Source organism: Colobus angolensis, unplaced genomic scaffold, assembly GCF_000951035.1.
Source record: "Colobus angolensis palliatus isolate OR3802 unplaced genomic scaffold, Cang.pa_1.0 Scaffold146, whole genome shotgun sequence".
Lineage (NCBI taxonomy): Eukaryota > Metazoa > Chordata > Mammalia > Primates > Cercopithecidae > Colobus > Colobus angolensis.
In genome coordinates, this window is record NW_012114555.1 from 1,864,570 (window position 1) to 1,877,686 (window position 13,117).

Sequence of the window (13,117 nt, forward strand, 5' to 3'; positions counted from 1 at the left end):
AGAAACTTCTTGTTTATCAATTAGGATCTTCACCTAAATAGCACTGGGTTAGACGTATATTTTAGCCATCATGCTGAAAAAGTATTCTATCTAAAATGTGTCAGTTGTTCATCCAAACATCCATCTGCATTGCAGTAATCAAATCATTTATGATTGCATATTTTTAAAGTGGTATAAGCAGAAACTCCCTAGATGTTAACATACTTTGTTGCTATATGGATCTTAACTCTCTAGTGTCTTTTTAACAATAAAAGCCACCCTTACACAACCCACCAATATAATGAACACCATACTTTATAAATCAATACAACACAATCTAAATGCACCATAAATTTATATTTGTTAATCTTGATATTAGAACATTTATACATTTCAAACTACATAAAAATATGACAAACAATATAAAACAGAAATTTGCTGACAACTTACATCCAAAACATCACTATTTCTTATATTGCAATTAAGCAACAAGACAGCTTACACAGCTCTCCAGAAAACATAGTGTTTTTTGTGGAGTGTTATCAACAAAAATCAGGACAATCCCACACAATAATGTCTCCAATTTATTATCTTTTCCACAGTACACATTTTTCACAAACCATAAATCCTTTGCGGTTATTCAAAGTGTGTAAACAATTGCCTGAATCCCCATATCCCCCCACCTCGGCTTAAGGTTATGAATGTTTTAAGTCCTTCAATCAAGTTTTAACTCTTCCACTTGCATAAGGAATCAGGAGCCTTCTCTCTTTCAATTATGTATATTTTATCATACAGCCTGCAATGCAGTAAATCACAGTGAAAGCCCTGGGGAAAACAAAACAACATGATCTTTACAGCGGGACTTGAAACTTCACAATAGTAAAAGCAGTTAAAGAAGCTTCCCATAGTAAAAGCGTGGGTTTTCATTTCCAGAAATCAAGTCAATTAGAAACCCTAGGTTCTACTTAAAAACTCATTTTGATCTAAAAGTGAAAACAGTCCCCTATCCATAGTCATTTTATAAACTCTATACAGTTTCACTTGCAGAGATTTTTTTTTTTCCAGTCTGGAAAACAGTAGTGCAATTAGTTTTACTTCTTATAAGTTATTTAGTCCAGGATGTAAATAGCTCTGTGGAAAGATAAGAAGATGCTCTGGTAAACAAGAAATTTTTGCAAGCCCATGCTGGCTTACGAGTCCATTAAAGCTTGTAAGTCCACAGTGGCTTTCAACGAAATGCTGTATATACATCACTAATAACAAAGCAGAAATAAATAGGCAGAAATGACTGTAAACTGTCTCATTTCAATGATTTTTCAGTAATAACTGGCTTGATGAATTGATTATATATAGTCATTTAAATAAGCAGACAGTAGACAGCTGCCCTCCTGGACGTTCCACTATGGCATCTGGCCTGGAAAGCCCCGATGGAGTTACATTCCTAAAATTAAAAGAAACCCAAAAAAAAGTGGGGAGTGGAGGGCGGGGAATAATAGTTTACAGATACCATTTGAATGGGATTCCATCAAGTCAGCCAGTTCACTTAGATTTCTTCTTAAAAAGGCTTTTGATTTTTGATGACTTTTTGCTTTTCTCTCCATTATGACAAAGGTCATGTGGGATGCTGCTTATTCTGGCAACACTTGGGGCTTCCTGAACTGGTTTACTGTCATTGCCAGCTGAGGAACACGATGTGTGCCGAGGTTTAGGCACCGGGATGCCACTGGAAAGCTGGTTCATGCTACAGGATTTCTCCAAAATTCCATTGTACACTTTGCTTGCAGGACTGAAGATCATACTCTTAGTTTCTGTCAGGCCCACACAGTCGGGAGAACCCCAAGACACATCCACAGTTACAGGCGAATCCCCTCGGGAGGAGTCCTCTAGGGACACCTCATCTCTTGATATCTTTCGAGGAGATAATGTTTGGTATATCTCGAGGCTTAAAGGAGGAGACTGTTTCCTTCCAATGGAAGAATTTAAGGAGTCACATTCTGAAGCTGTGTCTGGCACTTCCCTGAATGAAACACAAAGGAACAAATTTTAAATCAGTATGTTCTTAAGAGTACTAGCAGACATTCTAATTAAAACAACTTTCGTTGCTTATTGCAATTTAAGAGGGAAATGATATGATTCCATATACATTTTAGCAAAATGAGAACATTACTCCTTTAAATAATATGGCTTCTCAAAACTCAATGTTGGATTTTTAACATAAACCATAATAATGAAATCTTACGAACTATGGACAATATAAGTTACACCTTCTTTTTGTCAAATAAATTAAAATGTTAAAATTTACAGGTGATTCAGCTATCATCTCAGCTACTTTTATGTTTTATTTCAATACTATGTTTCTTTCTAAATCAGAGTTGACACTATTTTAAAAGATGAATTTTAGTCACTGGCTCTCCCTTTGTCACTAACTTGATGAGCCATAGCTTTGTTAGGAAGGAATATACATGAAAGGAATTACACTAAAATATAAGTTCTACCAAATTTAAAAGGGGGGGCAGGGAATCGAGGTGCATCAGAGTATGGCAGTGGAGGAGGGGACAAACATATGATGCTATTTAAAAAAAAAAAAAGACATTCAGTGAATTCTCACAGCATTCTTACTCTTGAATGTTTTCCTCCTTTTCTCCACAGTGGAAATACAAATTTTGTAACCCCACAACCAACATACAGTAAATGCCATCACCCATTCCTTCAAATCTCTCTCAAATCCACCATTCCTTATTACGCCCCCTGCTCCCATTCTTCCTCTGAAACAGCCAGGGACTCACCTAAATGATTGCAACGGCTTCCTAACTGGTCTCCCTAATTTCATTCTCGCTCTTCCCTCCCAGTTACTTCTCCACACAGCCATTAAAGTGATTTTTTAAAACTCGAGCAAAATATACCATTCACTTACCTGAAACTTCCCAGTGCTTTCTCTCATACTCAGAGTAAGATGCAAAGCCCTAGTCAAAGCGTACCAGGCTTGTACATGTGGTCCCTGGCTATCTCCAACTGTACACTCCCTCGTGTTCCTGTAACATGCCAACCTCAAGACTCCTCAAGGCCCTGCACTTGCTGTTCCCTCTGCTTGGTGTTATCTACTCTCCATCTCCACGTGGCTTACTTCTCCAGGGTATGCAGGTTACTCCTGCCTCCCCTAACCACCTTATCTGAAACAGCATTCTCTTTTGTTTTACCTGTCTTTGTTTGCAACCCCAAAACTTACCAAAACCTAAAATGATATTTTATATTAACTTGTTTATAGGCAGTATCCCCCAAAAAAGGAAATAAATAAGGACAAGGAGCCTTATTAACTTCTCTGCACTAGAAGAATGGCAAGCTCACGGTGGGTACTTCATAAATATGTGTTGGACAAATGAATGGAAGGGTGGGTGTGTGAGATATTAAAGAACAGGGATCACATCTTACTCACTTTTTTTTTCTTTTTTGAGAGCTTTACTACTTAGTCTCATTCGCTTTTGCATGCACTGAGCCTAAGGTGAATACTGTTCACTCCATGAAAGGAAATGATTAAGAAATGAAAGGGAGAGTCAAGGTAAAAAGTGGCAAAAGAAATACGGTGTGAGAAGGGAACAGAGCTGAAGACAGAACAGGAAGGCAAGAGTACACATGATTATAACCCAGCAGCTGGAACTAGGCCAGGGCCTTGTCTCACTTGTCTTGGCAGCTCATGCTATTGGCAAATGCACCTCTCATAGCAAGGACTAAATTCGCATTTAGGAAATGAATAAACTGAATGATCTCTTACCTTAGATGGCCTATGAGTACTATCATTTTCATGTTATTGATGTACACATTTACTGGAGGTCTGGCACTCACTTTTGATGAATATTCTATGTTAATACCACATTTTAGATACAAAGATTGCTTAATTTAGTCATTTCTATGTACTTTACTCACACATGTCTATGAAGATTGTCTTTACTACACTATAAGCTCTCAAAAGGTACAAAATCCCCTAAAGACCTAACTAATGGTTTCATATAATACACCTGCGTGTGCTGCATAATTCTCAAATGCTTTTACATTCGATAATGGGTAGCGCTAACAGAAAATAAGCAGCAGTGTAGATAATGAGGAAATGATCAGACTCTGAAATCAATCATTGGTAGAGGCATTTCTGCAAAGCGTTTTTTTGGAATGGCTGTCAATTAATTGAGCAGAATATATCATGTTCCCTGGAGCTGTTCAGCTTCCAAAGAGCAGAAGCTGATTTAGTATAATTTTACGAATTTCTTTTCTTTTCTGCTATGTGGCTTGGCTGCTTTGTGTGTGAAATTCTAAGCTAGGCTAAAAATATTTTAAAAACTAGCCTCTAAACTCTGAACAATGTGTGAAAAGAATACTAATTTAAGTCAGGAGACTTGGGTTCCTAAGCTGGTCCTACCATTAATCAGTCGTAAAAGCCTCAGCAAATCACTTGATTTCTTGAGGTCTCAATTTTCCTATCTGTTAAAGTAGGAAAATTTGATTAATCACTAATGTTACCTTCTAGTTCTAACATTTGAATTCCGTAATGACAAGAATCCAAAGTGTTGCTGCTTCTGCATAACTAATTTGACTTGGACAATAAGATATAATACAACTTCAAATTTTATTTTCTTGCAGACTACATATTCTTTGGAATGTTGAACTTAACTATGTGTACCACTTATGCCATTTTTTCTATTTCTTTTTTTCCACAGAGTGACATGGAGTTGAATTCCCACTATACCTGTATAAGAAAACTTGAAGTGAGGTTTAAAATGAGCACGTATGTGCATAAGGCATAGAACATTAAAAAATCAGTAAATATTTAACATTATTATTCTGTAAGAATTCTGGTGGTTCAATAGAGGAGAGACTGAAAATGAAAAGGAAGAAAAGTTTTCCAAATTCAAATTCTTCTCTTATTTATAAGAGCTAGCTATGAAATTTTGACATTGCTGTTGAAATGAGAACTGAACGCTTCATCAATGCAGAAAGTTTGATTGGACAGTGCAGCTCTCGAGTTTTCCTTCTGATTTCCAGAAACCACACAAGACCAGTTCTGTCAGTAAAGTCATCTTGCTGGTGACTATGTTCATACTGCAAAGACAGATGAAAAGCTAGCCATAAAGTGTTCACCAAGCAAAGCTGCATCAGATTCTCCAACTGCAATGAGGGTACAAAACCTGCGTGATCTCCTTAGGAATATGCTGCACTGATCACTTGCAAATCATAACATTTCTTTTACTACTAGACAGTTATGAATGAAAAATTATTATTTGATGATAATGTTGCCTAGAGTCACATGATAAAGAGTGTGGACCACTCCCTTTCACTTCTCAAAGAAGAGGGTAAAGTCTTTGGGGCCACATAGCTACTAAGTGTCAATACCTGAAACTAACACTCAATAACCATACTGCTTTTAAAGAGGAAAGCAGTTCAAGAACAGAGTTCCTCAAATTTACAGTTTCATGGAGCAGTGATGTTATTAAGTTGGACTGAAATACACTGCTGCTACGCCCATTTTGTTATTAATTTACTTTTCTCCTTTAAGTTCCTGACATTTTCTTAAACCTTTGGCATATGATACTGCTTATGTGTTAGCAAACACCAGCACATAACAGAATACATCATTAAGTGACAATAAATATTTTTAAGTCAGTCATATTTGATATTTCTTTGTGTTCAAGTATATTCAAGCTCATGCTTTTCTATTTTACATATAAAATTGTTCATGACAAGTTTATGCTCTGAGATCTGAGTCAACTGTGTCCAGTGACCTCTAAGCAGTTACTTCTCAAAATATCTACCTACATGTCTGTGGTAGGCAGAATTCTAAGGTGGCTCCCAAATTCCCAGCCTCTGGTATACACCCACCTTCTTCCAGTTTTCCAATCAAACATAAAAATAGATGCGGCTGTAAGGGATTCTGAAGATAAAATTAAGGCCCCAAACTAGTTGATCTTAATATAGGGAGATTATTATCCAGGTGAGCCTTTGAAATTTTCGTCTAGAGATCAGAGACAGAAGTTGGAGACTCAAAGCAAAGGAGGAATCTACAGCAGGGAAATTCTCTGTTGCTGGCTTTGAAGATGGAGATCCTGTGGCAAGGAACAGTGGACAGCCTCCAGGAACTGAGAGCACCCGCCATGCGGCTGACAGAAAGCACAGACACGGGGACCTCCGTCCTGGAGCCACAGGAAATGAAGTTCACCACAATCACATGAGCTTTGAGAACTGCAAGCTCCAGGTGAGAATGCAGCCTGGCCAACACTGTGATTTTACCCTTGTAAGGCCCTGAGCAAAACCCCCAGTCACACCAGGCTTGGAATTCTGAGGTACAGAACTAAGAGCTAAAACATGGGTGATGTCTGAGGCTACAAAGTCTATGGTACCTTGATATGCAGTGACAGAAAACAGAAACAATGCACCACTCCTCCTGCCCCCCTCCTCACACCTTACCCCCAACCCAGCCCCAACATGCCCTGTAGATTATTCACTGCCAATACCATTGCTTTTCAGCAGAGAAGTAAATGGCCTCTTCCTCCTCTTCATTTCGATAAAGCGCAGGGCAACTTGACACTGAGAGGATATCTGGATCAGGGGAAGGCAAGGAGTGTGGCGTGTGCTGGGGGTGGTGAGGGTGCCGGGGGTGTGACGGGTGGGGGGCATGTGGAGCAAGCTGAGCTCGCTGAGGCTGAGGCGAGGACGGCACGATGCTGCGGCGCGAGCGGCACAGGCTGCTGCTTCTGGCTAATGATCCAGGAGGTTTAGCCATGGTCCCTGAAAAACACCAAAAATGGAAGATGCTCATGAAGTCCGGAGTCCCTTTTACAGTCACCACAAATACATACACACAAGAGAACTGATGTCACTAATACGTCACTATTTCATCTCCCTTCATTAAAAGTTACTGTACAGTTATTACCATTCTCTACCACCTACACTTGGAAAGTTAAGAAATAGAAACAAACAAACAAAAAAAACAGGTCTAAAAAACAAACAGAAGTGAACATAAACATGAGGCTTTAAGAGAAAATCTAAATGTACTAACCAAAAAGGCTTAAAAATTTACCTAAGACAACAAATCTTTAAATTTAAAAACCTGTATTTTATCATAAATTTTTATGACTGTTAACACAAAGACAGGACAACAGAATAAAGCAGAGTGGACTCTTACCAATGGATATCTCTTGAAATATCACAAGTTCTTTGAACCTCAATCAGTTTTAAGTCAAGGAAATCACTTAACTACTGTATGCACAGTCTCACAGCTGGTGAGGCAGAGCTCAGACCAAAACTTGTTTCTTGAATACCCACTACTGTGGAACTGAACAGAAATCTTAGATCCAACTGTTTCTGCTACCAGTCTCAGTTGAGACTTATGCAGGTGGGTAAACAAACTTCCCCTACATCTTCAATGTCCTCACTAAATGGGCATTCCATTTCTTACTCTTAACTGAACGAACATCGTTCACCTAATAACAACCTTCTCAAGCTGAAGCTGTTCACTCCTGCATGGTTCAGATGCTATAGCATCAGGACAAAAGGTGGGTGGCTTTGCTCCCCAGTACTGTCTGCACACCCTTTCTCCTGCATCCTTTTATACAAATGCATTTGTGCTGAAGCGAACACTATTAAGGGACATGACTGAATCTTCCACCTCCATTTCACTAGTCACTTCCTGGATGGTCTCTGTCTTACCAGTCCTTACAACCCATCATCAACATGGGCAACTTCACTTGTAAGACCTAGCCAACACCCTGACCAACCAAGGTTTCACCTCTTCTCCCCTGACCTTCACTTCTGCTCCACCACACACTCTCATGCCTTGCCCCACCATCATTCAGAACTGTGCTATCTTTGAATATAAGTCAGACTGGGCATGGTGGTTCACACCTGTAATCTCAACACTTGGGAAGGCCAAGCAGGGAGAATCACTTGAAGCCAGGAGTTTGAAACCAGCCTGGGCAACATAGCGAGATCCTGTCTCTACCAAAACAAACAAACAAACAAACGAACAACAACAACAAAAAATTAAGACATTAGACATTTAGATTCTGACCATGGTCCACCTTTCCAGTTCATACAGTGTGTTCCCTCCACTTATCTATCCTACTGTCAACCCAAGCTCAAGGACCTTACTCTACTGGTTATTCTTTCTCTTGCCTTGTCATTGCCTGCCTTTCCCCCTCCCACAGCATTTAAAAGCAAATTCTGAGAAGACAAACATAAAGAATGAGAAAATGACAATAACAGCAACAAAAAACCCCTCTACCCCAGACTGATTTTCAGCTGACATATCTCTGTTCCTGTTTATGAAGAACTGTCTATGTTACTGTCTCTACTATTTCATCTTCACTCATTCACCAAAGAAACTGTACAGTGTTTACTTACACATTCACAATTTCACTGAAACCATTCTCAACCAGATCATGATCTACCTCAAGGTTGCTAAATTCAATCAGTACTTCAATCCTTCCTTGACATCTGATCAGCATCTAACAGTGATTATTACTGTGCCCTTTGCTTGTCTTCTCCAAGCATATTCTCATCTCCTCTTTCACCCATCCCTTGACTGCTGGTCTTCTTCAAAGTTCTATTCTAAGCCTTGTTCTATCGTTTCACTTAATCTTCTGGAGTACGTTCATCTACTCTCACGACTTCAATGATCATTTGTGGTCTACAGACGCCCAGATCTGTAACTCCAGGTTTAATCTTTCTCCTGAACCCTTATATCCAACCTCCCAATGGACACATGAATGTGCCACACGTGCCCAAACTGAATTCAACATTTTCCTTCCCAAACTCACTCCTCCTTCTGTGTTCCTTAGCTCAGTAAATAACATCACCACCTACTCAGTCATCAGAATTGTCAACACAGATATTCTTGACTCTTCTTCTTCCACCAAAATCCACCTCTAGTTAACCACAGGGTTTCTACCTCTCTAATATCTTTCAAATCTGTCTGCTCTCCTACACCCTCACTGCTGATGGATTATATTGGACTACTGTACCCGTATTGTATTATAAAATCCTGATTTCCGCCTTCCAATTTATTCTCCAAACTGCACCTGCAAGTTCACTCTAAAATGGAAAAAGAAAATGAAGGTGTATTGCTTAAAACTCTTAAAGTGAAACCCCTTACCATGGACCAGACTGCCCTCCTTACCCAGCCTCTGTTTTAGAGCTAGTGTCCCTCTGTTCTGTTACAGGAATATTAGAAGCAGTATATCTCTCTCAGCTCCTCAAAGGTATCACATTCTCTCTCACCTCCACGCCTCCTTTCCCCAACTCTCTCTTGACCTACAATTTCAGGTCTTTGCTTAAGTGGCATTTCCTCCAGGAAAGTTCCCAATCCCTCCAAGTTTGAGGTCAGTGTTTTCCCTTGTGTCCACTCAGCAATACCACAGTATATTTCCCTATCACATAATTTATCTCAATGCACTGCTCCACTAGACTCTAAGTTCCATAAAAGCAATCACTGTGTATCATGTTCAACTTTGCATCACAACACCAGTCTATCATAGTGCTGGGTAAAAAGTAGATGCTCCATAAGTATCTGCTCAGTAAATCAACAAATGTTACAAACTTTTAAAAGCCACTGAAAATAACGTGATGAATTGAAACAAAGAAAAATAAAGTAAAAGTAAAATAAAGTGTAATTAAAAGGCTTTTTCCAAACACAAATAAATATAATATGGAAATATTTGTAATTTAGCTGGCAAACAGAATTTTCTCTCACTTATTTATAAGGATTCATTATAGAGAACTATAGGGCTCCTGTAAATCTTTAGTCTGATGTTTTCTGTCTGCCAAAGAAGAAAATATGTCTTGTAAAGACTAAAAAAAAAGTGTCTTAAATTCTACAATTCTCGACATACACTGCAGTCATCTGAGCAATCACCCATTACTTGGAATATACAGTAAAACCAGCAAGATTCAGTCATGACTGTAAGTATGGTGGGAGAGGAATCAGGTCTGAGAGAAATCAGGATTCGCTACTTGGAAAAATGAATACTATCCACAGAGAGAGAGATACACACACACACACACACACACACACACACACACACATATACACACACACACACACACACATATATATATATATTGCATAAGGAAGTTTTAAAAAGGAAATAGTTTATGTAAGAAAAATTCTAAGTAATGCAATAAAGAATATAAGAATCAGTAAATTTGTCACATCTGTAAGTTGTTTACAACTTGACAATCTTTTCCAAAAATATCTTATTACATATTTTGCCATCTCTTTTGCCTTAAAAAATCTGTCCGTTAAGAGTTATGTACACTGAAGAGCTGAGGGTTATCCTTCCTCCTTGTTGCTTGAAGAAGTCTATGTAGGGCTGAAAACATTTGCAACATTACAAACTTCATGGAAGATTAAAAAGCAGTGCACTTTGGCCTTGTAACAAGTTATCTTTTACATCAAGCAAATATGAATGCCTTATAATACTCCCAGGCCATTAATCATTCCTAACGCAGATAAACATTCATTCATGTCTGTGATTTACCACAGTAGGTAAATGACACATTAAAGGTCACTGTATAGGAATCTATTTCTGGGATAACTTTTCATTCTAATATTGATAATTACCTATAGAAGCAGAGCAGTTTAATATGACCCTGTATTTGTGAACTATATTTTGTGATGTTTCTTAGTTGAAGAGGATAAAATTTTGTTTTCAAGAAGGGATTCCCTACTAACAAGAACCAAAAATAAGCAATGTATATACTTCTGGTTCTAACAACATGGCAGTCAAAGGTAACCTGACAATTATCTCCCAACACCCAACAACCCAGTTTAAATACCCTCAAACATTCTTATATAATGGATAAAATATAACAACTGCTTTAAACACATAGCTGAGTTTGTAAGGAGAACAGAAAACTCTCAGAGGCCAAAACAAAAACTAAAAGTAAATGCTAATATGATGCAACTGTTATGGGAGGTTATCAGTCTCATTAATCTATGGGTTTGGGGTTTAATTTGGGGATATAAGATTAGGCTTCGGGCCCATGTGAGGTATTGGAATAGTGAGTCAGTGTTCTGGATAAAAGCCTGGACCTAGAAGGGCTACATTCCTCTGTGAAAGGGTAAATTTCTAACTAATGAGCAAGCAAATTTCTTTTATTTCAAGATCTCTAAATACAGGGATTTTAAAGGGCTTCTGTGAAAACCTCAATACTCTGGGCCTATATCTCATATGAGATTGGAGTGCAAGTTCATGATACCAAAAGGGTCTATGAAACTGTATTCCAAAGAGTTAACATAAAAAACTGGTCCCAACTTGGTGATATCCAAGTTGAAACTACTGCAGGAAGCAAAGAAAGGCATTTGAGGGGCACTTTACCACTTACACAGTTTTCTCCAGGGTGGAATAATGGCAATCTCCTTAAAAATAGCTACGTAAGAAATTATATAAAACAGGAGAGAGAAAGCAATCTGCTATGCAAACACAGGAAACTGCTGTAACAATTGACCAAGAATATCAAATAGGAGGATGATCAAATGAAAACTAAAAAATAGGGATTCTTTTTACATCATGAAACTATATAACAATAAATAGAAAATATGAGAAAAGAAAGCATTACAACATAGATTTGATGAAGAATCAAACAGAACTAATAGAAATGAAAAACAGTAATTAGAGTTAAACATTCAGAGGATGAGCTAAAATGAAATTAGAACTGAAGAAATAATTAATAAGCTAGAAGGCAGATCTGAGGAGATGTCTCTAAACGCAGCGTAGATAGATAAAAAGACTACAAAAAGAAAAGTTAAGAAATGTGGACGATAAGATGCAATAAGTAACTAAAAAACTAATACTAGTCCTAATATTTCTACGTAACTAATATTCCAGAAGGCATGAATAGAAGAAAGAAAAAATAATATTCAAAGAGATAATGGCTAATGGTTTTTTTTTCCAGAACTGATAAAAGACACATCCTTCAGATTCAAGAAACACACCAAATATTAGCAAAAAAAAACTGTTTAAACCCACACCCAATCATATTACAGGGAAACCACATGACAACAAAGACCATGAGAACATTTTTCAAGCAATCGGAGAAATGGCAGCTTATCTACTAAAAAGAACCTGAACCAAGCTGACTGACTACAAACTTCTCAACAGCAACAATGACAACCTCAAAATAGCTGAGAAATAATTATTGAAAACTAATTGTTAATCTGGAATTTTATATCCAGATACATTATTACTCTCAAGTGAGACTGAAAATAAAGATATTTTCAGGCAAAGACTAAGAGAATTTATCATTACCAATTGCTCACTGAAGTAGCTTTTACTGAACATATTTTTAAGAAAGAAAAAAAAAGAATAACAAGCAAAATGCAATGATAAACAGAGAAATAAACACATATGTAAATTATGACTGAAAGAAACAACAAAAACAGTGACTGTTTTGAGAGACTTTCAAAACAAAACAAAATACCAGACAACGCTAACACATGATTCAAGATGGGAGAGCAGTGGCTAAAATTAAAGCCTCTGAAGATCCTGAACTGTTCAAGAGAATGAGAGAAGGTAAGAAGAGGTGTGTAAAACGAAAACCACAAAACAAGATTCCAGAGATAAACTCAAACAGATCAGCAAGGGGAGTAAATATATTTGCATTAAATTTGCCTTAACCAGCAACATATTCTCAAATAGGATACAAAATAAAACCAGTTACTGCTATTTCTTGTAGAGATAGATCCAGTGTCTAATAATGGAAAAATTTAGAAGAAAGTGAAAAAGATACGCTAGGCAAATATTAATCAAAAGAAAGCTATTATAGATATTTCAATATCAGGTATTATAAACTTAAAGGCAAAAAGTATTAGCCATAAAGCAGTGTCCACGTAAGTATAAAAGGAACAGTTAATCTGTAAAGAAGATATTATACCTGAACTTGTATTCACCAAATAACTTAGTACAAACTGTATAAAACAGAAATGGGTAGAACTGTAAGGAGAAACTGACCATCATGGGTGGGAGCAACCGATAGAAGAACAGACAAAAATGTATAAGTATATAGAAGATTTTATCATAACACCTGATTTAACAGACTGCGTAGTACCCTGTAACTAACAATTAAAGAAAATGGAATTTCCAGATATAGACAGAAG

General features: G+C 37.5%; 1 protein-coding gene across 1 annotated transcript in view; it reads right to left on the reverse strand.

Moving 5' to 3' along the window:
* Positions 1 to 317: 317 nt before the first annotated feature.
* STIM2 (stromal interaction molecule 2) overlaps positions 318 to 13,117 on the reverse strand; it is a 158,164-nt gene continuing 145,364 nt past the window's right edge. The window contains exons 13-14 of the mRNA XM_011935630.1: positions 6,477 to 6,750; positions 318 to 1,996 (exon numbers count right to left, since the gene is read on the reverse strand). Of these exons, the coding sequence (XP_011791020.1) occupies positions 1,519 to 1,996; positions 6,477 to 6,750 (752 nt within the window). The 3' untranslated portion in view covers positions 318 to 1,518. The remainder of the gene's footprint in view (positions 1,997 to 6,476; positions 6,751 to 13,117) is intronic.